General features: G+C 43.9%; 1 protein-coding gene across 2 annotated transcripts in view; it reads right to left on the bottom strand.

Annotated features, from left to right (window-relative positions):
• Window positions 1-12,479, bottom strand: part of Ppa2 (inorganic pyrophosphatase 2) — a 69,717-nt gene that overhangs the window by 24,772 nt on the left and 32,466 nt on the right. For both annotated transcript variants that reach the window (XM_034499383.2, XM_034499382.2), the window contains exons 6-7: window positions 12,112-12,198; window positions 3,721-3,847 (exon numbers count right to left, since the gene is read on the bottom strand). In XM_034499383.2, the coding sequence (XP_034355274.1) occupies window positions 3,721-3,847; window positions 12,112-12,198 (214 nt within the window). The remainder of the gene's footprint in view (window positions 1-3,720; window positions 3,848-12,111; window positions 12,199-12,479) is intronic.

Raw genomic sequence — 12,479 nt, 5'->3', positions numbered from 1 at the left:
AACTCCAGAATACCCTTGAAAAACCTACAGGTATGTCTACATTAATATAGTAAAAGATATGTATAGGTAAATATACTGTGGTCAGGATGTGACCTACTTTAAATTGTTCTGTGTGGTATGGAGCAATAGCTTTCAGGCTGCTTCTTGGCCAAAGTGAAGTCATTTTATAGGACAGTACTTGGCTCTACTGTGAGAGCCAGGGCTAAGACAAATGGCTCTTCATCACTCTCTGGCAGGAAATCCTGTGTGCCTGTCCAGCACACAGCAAAGGGCATAGACTGGTAACTGAATTACATCAATAAAAAGTGCTACTTACTGGTCAGCCCTGGAATCACATAAGCAATGCTAAGCAGACCCAAAGGCTGTACTTATATATTTATGTATGTGTAATATATGTATATATATATATATATATATATATATATATATATATATGTGTGTGTGTGTATATACATATATATACACATATATATGTATATACATATATGTATATGTATGTGTAATATATGTATATATATTACACATATATATAATATATATAATGTGAATATATATATATATATATATTATGTACAATAATAAAGAAAAAGAAGCCCTGCATTTGAGAGTGAGCAGCAGTGATATGAAGAGTTGGAGGGGAGGAAATGATGTAATTATATTTTAATTTTTAAAAACTATAAAATAAATACATATATTTATTTAATTTTTATTCTTTAATGTTTTCTTACAGTCCAGACTTTATCCCCCACCCTCTGACTATTCCACATCCCACACCTCCCTCCTCCTCTATCCCTGTCTCCAAGAGGATGTCCCCACCTCATTCCTAACTATGAGCCATGTATAATACCCACGGGTATATACCCAGCAGACTCTATATCCCACTGCACAGACATTTACACATGCATGTTCATTGCTCTTCTGGTCACAATTGCTAGGAAACAGAATTAACCTAGACACTCATCATTAGATTAGTGAATAAGAAAATGAGGTCACTATACACAATGGGCCATTGCTCAGCCGTAAAGAAAAGTAAGATTATGAAATATGTATGTAAATAGATAGAACTGGAAAATACTATACTTAGTGAGGTCACCCAGACCAGAACACAGTTGTGCATGTTCTCTCTCAAGTGAAGATCCTGGCGGCCAAGCTTCAGTTTTGAGTGTTTAACCTGGAGCACAAGTGGACACCAGAAAACTAGAAATGGGCCATTGGGTGTGTACAGGGTATACTGCAGGAGCAAACAGTATATTATAGGTAAAATGCAAGTAGTGAGGTCAAATACTGAGGGCAGGAAGACCTAGACAGGAAAGGGCTCAGGTGGAAGCCTATGGAGACCCACTATCTCTTCACTCAAAAATTATAACCAGAGGGGCGGTTTGAATACATGGTACGGCAGAAGACAGGGAGGCTACTAGGTGTTACATATTACATGGGAGTGGCGCAGTGTGGTGGGGGAGAAGAGGAGTGACAGGTGAGTCAGCCAAAACTAAAGCTCTATGGAAAAACCAGAGGGAAACCCACCAGCTGGTGAGCTAACTTAAAAATGTAATTTTTAAAAAAGTTTGAATGTGGTACCCTGCATAGGTTAACAATGCCTTTTCCAAAAGAGATGAGTTATTAAATAAAAATCTCAGTACAAGGCATACCCCCACCATGAAGTACTGGTCAGTACTCAGAGTGTGGAGAAGTGGACCATGCCAGGAAACTTGGTAAGGTCAAATGGGTTCAGAGACCTCAGCACCCAGGCACCCCTCAGAGGACTGTAGGCATCTCCCTGCTCCCTACCAGACTCTTGGCCTGGAACATGTGACCACACTTTCCACACAGGAACATGACCAATGGTCATGTAGATCAGCACAGAGTTCTCTATGCTAATGAGGTATCTAGAGGCCCTGAAGGTTTAGCCAATGAGCTTCCCTTTCCACAAAAGGTACTTAATCTCTGGTCCACCCTGAGGAAGCAGTATGCACCCATTCTCCACAATGAACAATCAATAAATGGTATGGATAAAGAAGTGGGCATCGAGTTAGGAGAGCAATGAGTTGGGGGAAATCTGGTGAGAGCTGGAGACGAAATTCTCTAAGAATAAAAAGAAGAAAGAAACCAAGTCATCAGAAATACAGGTGACACTGTTTAAATTGCCACAGAATCACTTCCTCCTGTGTGACAAAAATTTCAACTCCATATGGGAGCTTATATCTCAGGTCACTGTACTACATGTTTTAAAAGACGTGCTAAAAAGGAAAGCACATTTCAGATACGGGTAAGACTCTGAGAATCAATTTCATACACAATTTCTTATAGAATATTTTGGAAAATAAATGGGTAGCCAACAATAAAAGTGAAAAATAACTAATAATAATAATAATAATAATAATAATAATAATAATAAAAAAGAAAGACTATAGCTTAGGAAAAGTGGACACAGCCTATAATGGCTGTACAGCAGGCTCGGAGAAGAGCCCCTGTGTAGCTGATCACGTAACAGTTTACACCGTTCTATAGTTTTAAATTTTAAGATCTAACCAAGAGTCAAAGCAAGAGCAAATAATATTTAAAGAACATAACGTAAGGACTGTATTTCTTTCTTGTTATCACAAAGCTCCCATGAGCATGCTAGGCAAGCACGAGACATCTATAGACAAATTTTTCATTGTTGACACCACAGAACAGTAAGGCTGTGAGAAGCTGGGTTGGAAGTGACGGATGCGAGAGATGTAGAAACTTCAAAACCCTAAGTTCTACACACTGGAGAAGGTGAAGTAACAACTCATATATACACTAGCATCTGAGCATAACAGTGGCCATCTTCATCAGAGATGTTGTGAGTACTTGTGCAGGACCTCAGGACTAGGACCTGGTGATATGCCCTCCTTGAAGGAAGACAGTAGAGGGTTATTAGACCCATCTGTCACTCTCTCCTGCCTCTCCCAGCTACTATATATAATTCACATGCCCTGGTGGTCTCCGCAGGTGCTAAAGACAGTGGAAGGTTACCTGAAGGGGCACAACCTCTATATGCAAGTCTTTATTTGTGCTGGGATGGCTTTTTGCTGATGTGGCTGCTTTGACGTTACCTATGCTCCTGTAAAGATCTCTCACCCATGCTCAGAAGGAAGCTGATAGACTCACTGCTTCCCTAAGGTGGACTCTGGAGGAATGTACTTAGGTTTGGTGCAGGTGCCCTGAGAGGAGGGAGTAGATGTCTGCTTACATTTCCCCTCCCCAACTCCAAGGAAAGAGTTAGGAAGTCCCTGTCTTTCTAAGTACCATCTCAAGTCAAAGAAAATACACAGATTAAGAACTAGCCATATAAATACCCTGCTTGCAGAACAAAGGTGCTATCTATGCAGAAGAACTAAGGAGGAGGAAGCCAGGAGACAGGAAGACTGAAGTAAAGGAGGGAAGGGAGGGGAGGGAGGGGAGGGTAAAACAGAAGGTAGAAACACACAGTACCAACTTCTTGTATCCACACAAAGTATCATGTCTGTCTCCAATTTTTCTTTTACCTTCCTCATTCTAAGAATATGACATAACTCATAAAACAATATACTAGGCTAATCTCTGTGGACTATAGAAGGAGAGTTTTAAAACTCTGCTTAACCCCTATATATGCTTTTCATGTCTCCCCTTTCAGTTCTAAGAATCTCAACAACACACTGATTTACTTCTGGGTTTTTTTTTTTTTTTTTGGGGGGGGGGAAGGTCCAGACTTACCATGAAATTTTTCAGCCTCAGGATCATTCACATTGATAGCAATTATTTTCCAATCTGTTTCACTCTGATCGATAAGTGCCAAAGTCCCAAGGATCTTCACATGGACCACGTCTCCACGGGAAAGAACCTTTCGCAGAGAAAAGGCCCGTCATTTGCAAGGCTTGGGAAGGTTCAACCATAAAACTGCACTCACACGACAGAAATGTATGTAGTTCCAGTAAGTATAAACCACGTAGAAATGGTCAGAAGCCTGTCTGGCAACCCCAACAAGTACTGTGTTCTTATGCCTGAGAACAGTGAAGACTGTCTTAAGAAGGTGATGCACAGTGGAACGATTGTTAATGCCACACAGAGACAGAACAGGTTCAAAGGATGCTGACAAGTGAGGTGAGGGTAAATTAAGTAAGAAGCTGGGCCAGGAGATGGTTCAGTAGCCCAGCACTTGCTGTGTAAGCATGAGGGCCTCAGTTCAATTCCCAGGACTCCAGTTAAAAGCTGGGTGCAGTGCTTGTGACCCCACTACTGGGAATCAGAAGACAGGTAAGACTCTGAGTCTCTGATCACCAGCTCAGCCAAACAGGCAAGAGCCCACGGTCCATGAGAAACACTGCCTCAAAAACCAAAGTGGATGGGACCCAAGCAGAAATGCTGAGTTCTGTCTCCATATCGTGTAACATAAATGTACATGCCCTCTCCCATGTACATACACAGGTACGTACATACACTATACCAGAAGTTGACTCTGATGGTCTACAGCTTGACAAAGTGATTTCAGTACTCTCAGGTTGCCAACGCCTAAATTCCTTTTATATCTTTTTTATTTATTTTTAAAAATTATTTTATTTACTTACATTCTAGTCATTGCTCCCACCAGGTCCCCCTTCCACAGTTTCTCATCCTATTCCTCCTCCCTCTTGCCTCTGAGAGGGTGTTCCTTCCCCACCAGATCTTCCCTTCCCTGGGGCCTCAAGTCTCTCAAGGATTAAACACATCTTCTCCCACTGAGGCCAGATCAGGTAGACCTCTGCTATGGGCCTCGGACCTGTCCATGTATGCTCCTGGTTGGTGGCCCAGCCTCTAGGAGCTCCTTGGGTTCTGGGGTAGTTGAGGCTGCTGGTCTTCCTATGGGGGGGGGGGTCACTCTCCCTTTCAGCTTCAACCCTTCCCCAATCCGTCAACCATAGGAGTCCCTGACTTCACTCTAATGGTTGGGTGTAAGTATCTCCTTCTGTCTCAGTCAGCTGCTGGTTGGGCCTCTCAGAGGACAGCCATGCCAGGCTCCCATCTGTAAGCACATCATAGCATCAGTAATAGTGTCAGGCCTTGGTGCCCCACCCCACATGAGATGGATCCCAAGTTGGGCTGGTCAATGGACCTCCTTTCCTTCAGTCTCTTTTCCATTTTTGTCCCTGCAGTTCTTTTAGACAAGAACAATTCTAGGTCAGGAATTTTGGCTCTGGGTTAGTAACCCTACTCTTCCACTTGAGGCCCTGTCTATCTACTGATGGTGGAGTCTTCAAGTTCTGTCTCCCCAATGCTGAGCATTCTGGCTAAGGTCACTCCCAATGAATCTTGAGAGTGTCTCACTTCTGGGGTCTCTGGTACTTTCTAGAGAGTCCTTCCACCCCCACCTCTAGGCTGTTTATTTCCACTCATTCTCTTGGCCCTCCGGGCTTCTCTCCTGTTCCCTGCCCCCTATATCTGATCCTGTTCCCCTTCCCCTGCTCCCTTTCCCCCTCCCCTTTCCCATGCAGGTCCCTCCCCCCTCTGCCTCCCAGGGTTATTTCCTTCCCCCTTCTCGGTGAGACTGAAGCCTTCTCCCTTGGCCATTTCTGCTGTATTCTTTTATTTTTAAAAGTTTAATTGGCTATTGAACTCCTCTATTAGCTTACACTACAAACATGTTTCAGGAAACAAGTCTCCTCATGATTAAAAATGGAGCTTTCCATTCAAAAAATACACGGTGTGCAAAACCGAGCCATTTGCGGGCATTCAAAGTGCTTGTTTAGAGAAAGAAAATGATGCTAAACCATAAAATCAAGTAATTTCATTCAAAACATTTGAGAAATGACTTTCAAGCCTTAACCTAAGTGTACATGAAGTGATTACCACACAGCAGATATGTGTTTGACTGTATCAGTGGGACTGGAACCTCATCTTTGGAGCAGAAACAACCACATTAGGGTCTCCAGTGGCTAGTCTATCATCTATTAAATTCTCGATCCTCAAAGTCCAAGAGGAATATGTAGAGATACTTATACAAGATAGGGGCGATGTTTGCAACGTGGAGTATGTCTCCCTCAAACCTGAAGCACCTCACAGGGCGACCTTGCAGCTAGTAGGTAAGGCTAACATTTCAGGCTGGGTCACATAGTGTTCACTGCTGGTGATTCTCCATTCTAAAGAGGGTGTGGACAAACAAGATCTAGAGAACAGAAACAGGCAGAAGAATCTCAAACCGTCAGGAGAAGCAATTACAGTATCTAGAGTACAGACCCTTGAGGAAAAGGCTTCATTCAGAAGAGCATGGTACAAGGGACCAAAGGAATTGTACAGTCTTCATGAAACAAAACATCTGGAGTTCGAAGTTTCTGTGTGATTGTCAATGAAAAGCTGGCCGTGTGGGTAACTCAGGAGATACACTGGCCGAGCTGCTTTCAACCAGCGGCAGTTTTGACCTCTTTGAGATACGGCTGTCTGGGGACATTTTTGGCTTATTAGCATCTCCCCGGAAGAGGTGAGGGATGCTCCAGAGACACACTGCTCTGACAAAGATTTAGCCACCTCAGACACCAGCCTCAATACAGAAGCAGGAAGCAGGGAAGTTCTCGAGAATTTCCAGTCTCAATTGCTTTGTTTTCTTACTCACAAGACCTATTTTCCAACAACATACCAGTGAGTCTGTTTGGCAGACTGTTAAGGAGAGCAGGAAGCAAGTTGAGCCAATTGTCAGGTTTCATCAGAGGAAGTAGCCTTTGATCTCAGAATAACATCGAGAGAGGGAAGGAGTCTTATTTCAAATGAAACATTGCTTAGCTGTAATACCCTCAACAGAGGAGGAAACTCAAACCCGAAACTGTAAAGGGTGCTTAGAACAAATGGTAAAATCTGTATAACGCTACCTCACTCCAATAAAAATCAAGTCAACAAGTTTATGCTGACCGTATGTGCAGTCTTTTCATGAAGGACAGATGAATATTCATGGCCTCTCCAGAAATCCACAAGGTTAAACATTTCTGTCTGCAGCCTTCAGTCTACTCCTGTTTCCTTCCACCACTCAGTAGTAGGATGTTCAAAGACTTCCTACCACCATCTTTCTTAGAGCTCATTTAAGGACACTCCTTAGACAGTGCTTTGTTCAAAGGTGACTGTAATTACTTCTCATTTAGTAAGTTCTGCCATGGCTCATGCTGACTGGAGAAATCACTTGTTCTTGTTGCCAGAGGAAATCGACTGTCCCAACAGGGCTGTCACTCTACCCTTGCGGTGACCACTTCTGCTGGAGCAAACACTATTGAGTTTGTAAACTAGTTTGAGATTCTGAAGGAAGACCATACATAACTTTGTCCCTAGGTTTCAGGTAAAACCAGCAAGTCTTTTTCAGCTCTTGTGGAGAAATTTCAAAAAGCAGGATCTTTAGTCATAAATGTTGGGTTGAATTTGTTCTCCACAATCCTAAGAGAAGACTTGAAGCAAATTATTCCACACAATCTTGTGGGTTTCAGTTTCTCATCAGTAACGTGAAGATCATGTCTCATGTCCCCAGGCTGCAGTTCGTATATGTACTTTCCCAGAAGGTTTCTACAGGGAGTGTTATCCCCTCTGGGATCTACATGGATTTATTACAATAGTCACACCAAATGCAGGGGCTCAGGAGCCTGGAAGACTCAACTATAAGAGGGGCCTTTAAACCTATGTTCCATACTGATTCCATCCTAGAGGGAACAAACTTCAACCAGGCCCAGTTAACAACAGAGAATAATGGTAAGTAACAGTGTCAAGCTGTGTACAACAGTGTGAATAGGTTTTCTACTGTTGTGGACTGTCTTAGTTAGAGTTTTACTGCAGACACCATGACCAAGGAAGGCAGCTCTTAAAGGACAACATTTCATTGGAGCTGGCTAACAGGTTCAGAGGTTCAGTCCATTATCAAGACAGGAGCATGGCAGTGTCCAGGCAGGCATGGTGTAGGAGGAGCTGAGAAGGTCTACATCCTCGTTTGAAGGCCTCTAAGAGAAGACTGGCTTCCAGACAGCTAGGATGAGGGTCTTAGTTCACACCCACAGTGACACACCTACTCCAACAGGGCCACACCTACTCCAATAGGGCTACACCCACTCCAGCAGGACCACACCCACTCCAACAGAACCACACCTACTCCAACAGGACCACACCCACTCCAACAGGGCAACGAACACCTAGTCCAACAGGGCCATGCCTAGTCCAACAGGGCCACGCCCACTCCAACAGAGCCACACCTACTCCAACAGGGCCACACCTACTCCAACAGGGCCACGCCTACTCCAATAGAGCCACACCTACTCCAACAGGGCCACACCTACTCCAACAGGGCCACACCTACTCCAACAGGGCCACACCTACTCCAACAGGGCCACACCTACTCCAACAGGGCCACGCCTACTCCAACAGAGACACACCTACTCCAACAGGGCCATACCTACTCCAACAGAGCCACACCTACTCCAACAGAGCCACACCTACTCCAACAGAGCCACACCTAGTCCAACGGGGCCACACCTACTCCAACAGGGTCACACCTCCAAATACTGACATTCTCTGGGTCAAACATATATAAACCATCACATGGACCAAGAAATCTTGAATGGGTGAATCTTCTGCCTAGGGTTTAAATAGTAGACAGGCCTATAATATTGTAAGTTCTAGAATAATCTAGCAAAATATAACAATATTAATATACTCTTCAATAATTATACACTACACACCCACCATATACCACACTTTATATGTAAGATGTAAAAAAAAAAAATGCTTTCAATAATAATGATACACTTGGGAGGCAGAGACAGACAGATCTCTGTGAGTTCCAGGCCAACCTTGTCCACATAGCTAGTTGTAGGACATCCAAGGCTATACAAAGAAACTCTGTCTCAAAAAAAAAAAACAAATAAACAAAAAACACACAAAAATCCATATTAAATTTTCTTAGTATTCTTGACTTACAAATAAGTGTGACTATGTCATGTCAATTTATGTCAAATGTTGCTAACATTTTTTCCAGTTCCAGTCTCACTAATTACATGTTCATTGTCACACTGACACGGGTGAAAATACGATGCCTTTAATATTTTTATTCATAGCAGTTGACTGAATATTTTGTACTAAATATGAATTGATGACCCCCACAAGTTATACTCCAAGAATAAGAAAAAAAATTAAAAACATAATTTTTTCAGCATTAAAATTTTACTTAACTTAATGATCTTCACTTGTTATGAAATAATAAATGGGCAGGAAACCAAAGAGCTCAGCATAGAATCTTGGCATAGGAGGTATTCATTACAATGATTAATCATTTCTTTGTTTGTAGTGTATTTAATATTATAATACATCTCTTTATCGCTCTTAGGAGAAAATATTTTTTAAAAAATAAATTCAGAAAACTACACCTTAAATTTGAAAAAAAATCAATACTTCATTCATATTTTTGGTTGAATTCATGTACCAGGCAAGAATAACAGTAACAGACACATGAATTCTAACAAATCTGGGTATAAAGTCAGAATTTCGAGGCAGAAAAGATCTCTCACCTCACAAAAGGAGTAGGACTACGAGGGCAAATAAGAAGAGGGAGAGGTGCCAGAACGGAAAGAAAGTAGAAAATCAAGACATGAAAAAGCAACAAACGACACTGACGATTAAGAGGCGGCAAGCGGGGATCAGAGTGACGGACAGTGGAAACAAGGAGAGAACCAAGAATCCTAAGTAAACAGAGATAGATGCCGCTTGAAGATGAAAATGTAAGTTTCCAACAACTGATTTCAATTAAGTCAGAAGATGGTAACAACTAGCAAATTCCACTTGGCATCCTTTAAATTAAGCATATTCTCCGTGCCAGGCACTGAGCCCAGCAGTGATGACAGATGCAGTGGACCCTCCTGTCCTCGGAGCTTTACTACCTCAAAAACGTGAAGATGCAGATCTCTGAGTGTACGCAGGACTGCGCATGTGCCTAGCAAAGAACTGCAACCGAAGCCTTTGAAAACTCCAGGACAGTGGGTTTTCAGCTCAACGAAGAAAAGAGGGCGCGGTGGGAAAGCACTACTCTCTCCATAAAGAGGATGACTGAAGGCGGGTTCCGATGGATTATAGCTGGTGGGCATGGGTTATAGCTGGTGGGCAGTGTGCAAACAAGAAGTGGGAAGAAAGAATGCCAGGAGAGGCTGTACCAAAAGGGGTAAGGCAGCCGAGTTTGGCGCAATAAAAACTCAGTGAGGAGACGGGACAGTAGAAGGAGTACGTCAAGTGAGACATTACCATCAAACTAGATGAAGCTACTGCAGCGAGATGGGGAAGAATTGGTTTTGAAAGCTCTTTGGGACACAAAAATCAATACTGGGTCATTAACTGAGTGAAGAGAAGCAGACTGTCAGGATGACGCCTGTTTCTGATGGAATAGTGGAGCTGAGAATCGAAGGGGCCACGTCTTTGGGCAGCATCTCCTCTACTTACTTACTATGTCTTTTGTGGCTCACCTTTTGTCGCCCACCTCCCTTAAAAAATATTGAGAGCTGTGAATTTAAAAAAGGAAAAAGCAAACACAACTTGGGACACAAGCCAGAGAAACCCAGGAGACATCAGAATATAAGACGCTGAATGCAAGGATATGAGCTCAAGTTAACAATTTAAGAGCAAACCTGGGGCCCTTGGAAGGAGGACAGGGATTGACAAGGGCTCACCTTCCTGCCCACCTTCCTGCTCCCTGGGACTGAGTGGGCAGAAGGAAAGTTTGCAACAGAAACCATGGGGAGGGAGCCGGAGTGCTCTGAGGGAAAGTAAACTTCTGTGATGTAATCCAAGTCCCGTGCAAGACCTCCTAAGCCTCTAAGGAAGAAGGAGACTGCTCGATAGTGAGCACTCAACGGAACCCACTGCCTCTGCAGTGCTGCCAGGGGCCCAGGGAGGGTGGTGTGCTTGAAATGATGGCGGGAGGGAAGATGGACCAATTTCACAACGGAGTGAGAGCTGAAAGAGAAGGAAGAGATGGAGGGGCACTGAAAGCTCTTCTTACCTGGCTCTGTGTAGAGGTAAGGGAGGCTGCATGTGGTAAGAAGCCAGAGATGAAAGAGGAGTTGCTGATACTAAAGAGAAAGAAGAAGAAAACGGCCACTTAGAGGCAGGAAGTGTGGAAATCTCCAACACAGGTATGGGGGTGGGGGAGGGGGGCGCACACTTGACCTCAAAGATGAGAGGCTCTCCTGGGGACAAAAACCACACAGGAGGAGAACTCAACAACAATAAGAGCAAGAGCACATGCTGTAGAAACAGAGGAGCCAGACAGACAGAAGACTTGATGGGCTGTAGGAGCCCATAGGCCTGCGGACAGCCTGGAAGCAGGTAGGGAAAGAAAGAGAAGGAGGGTTTTTGTTCTGTTTGTCGTGTGTGTGTGTGTGTGTGTGTGTGTGTGTGTGTGTGTGTGTCTGTGTGTGTGTTTGCAGGTTTGTATACACCTGTGAGTGCAGGCATACATGGGTGAGGTCAGAGGACAATCTCCAGTGTCATTCCTTGGGCTCCTCTTGCCTTCATTTGAGATAGGGTCTCTCAATTGCCTGGAACTTCACCAAGCAGCCCCGATATTTGGCCAGCAAGTTCTGGGTATCTGCTTGTTTTTGCCTCCCCCAAACTGGCATTTCAGGTGTGTGTCAGCATCCTTGGCTCTGCCCCTGGGTCCTGAGGACCACCACGTTTTAGGCAAACATCCTACCATGAAGCCACGCCCCAGCTCCAGCAGTTGCTTTTCGGCAGTACTGAGGTCTCTGTCTAGACAGCAGCAAAGAAGCTGAAAACAGAGCTTGGCGAGCTTCCAATAAAGGGTCAGATGGTGAATGCTTTAGGCCTTACAGTCCCTGCTGCAAGTCCTCAGCTCTGCTGCTGTGATGTGAGCACCATAGACAAGGCGCACACGGATGCAGCTGTGTCACGTATGTTATCAGAACCAGGCGGCAGCTGGACTTCACCTGCTGTGGTTTACCGAGCCCAGACTTAGGAAAGGGAAGTAAAGAGATACGAGTCTGAGTATCAGAGCAATGAGCAGGCTCAGACTTTGAAGAATGAGAGAACTGGAGGCCAAAATGAAATTTTATGACAGGAATAAACCAGAACAGGTGAGGATTAAACGTCTATAAGACAAACCTTTGAGCCTATTTCACAAACGTCAAGAGGATCGTTATCTCCACAGCAGTCTGTGCTCTCATCTTTTAGATGAGGATCTTCCCAGGTCTAAGGAACGAAACAGAGACAAAAGTGAGGCAGGAATGTAGGTTAACATTCACGCAGTATAGCCCAATCTGTCCACGGCCGTGAGGCTTTAGAGCCAGCCATGATCCAAAGGAAAGCAATCTGAGGTTACTCGGGCTCTGGCTAGCATGACAGCAGACCCCGCAAGCATCACAATAATTAAAATAGATTTACAGCCCTTCCTCCCTCTGTCTCTAATTTGTCTGGGTAATCACATCTGAAAGTGGGTGGTATTTCTAGAAGATTCATCTTCTAAGCTCAGT

The sequence above is a fragment of the Arvicanthis niloticus genome, chromosome 4 (assembly GCF_011762505.2).
Source record: "Arvicanthis niloticus isolate mArvNil1 chromosome 4, mArvNil1.pat.X, whole genome shotgun sequence".
NCBI classification, from domain to species: Eukaryota; Metazoa; Chordata; class Mammalia; order Rodentia; family Muridae; genus Arvicanthis; species Arvicanthis niloticus.
The sequence above is the reverse complement of the archived record's forward strand: the minus strand, read 5'-3'. Positions and strand labels throughout refer to the sequence as shown.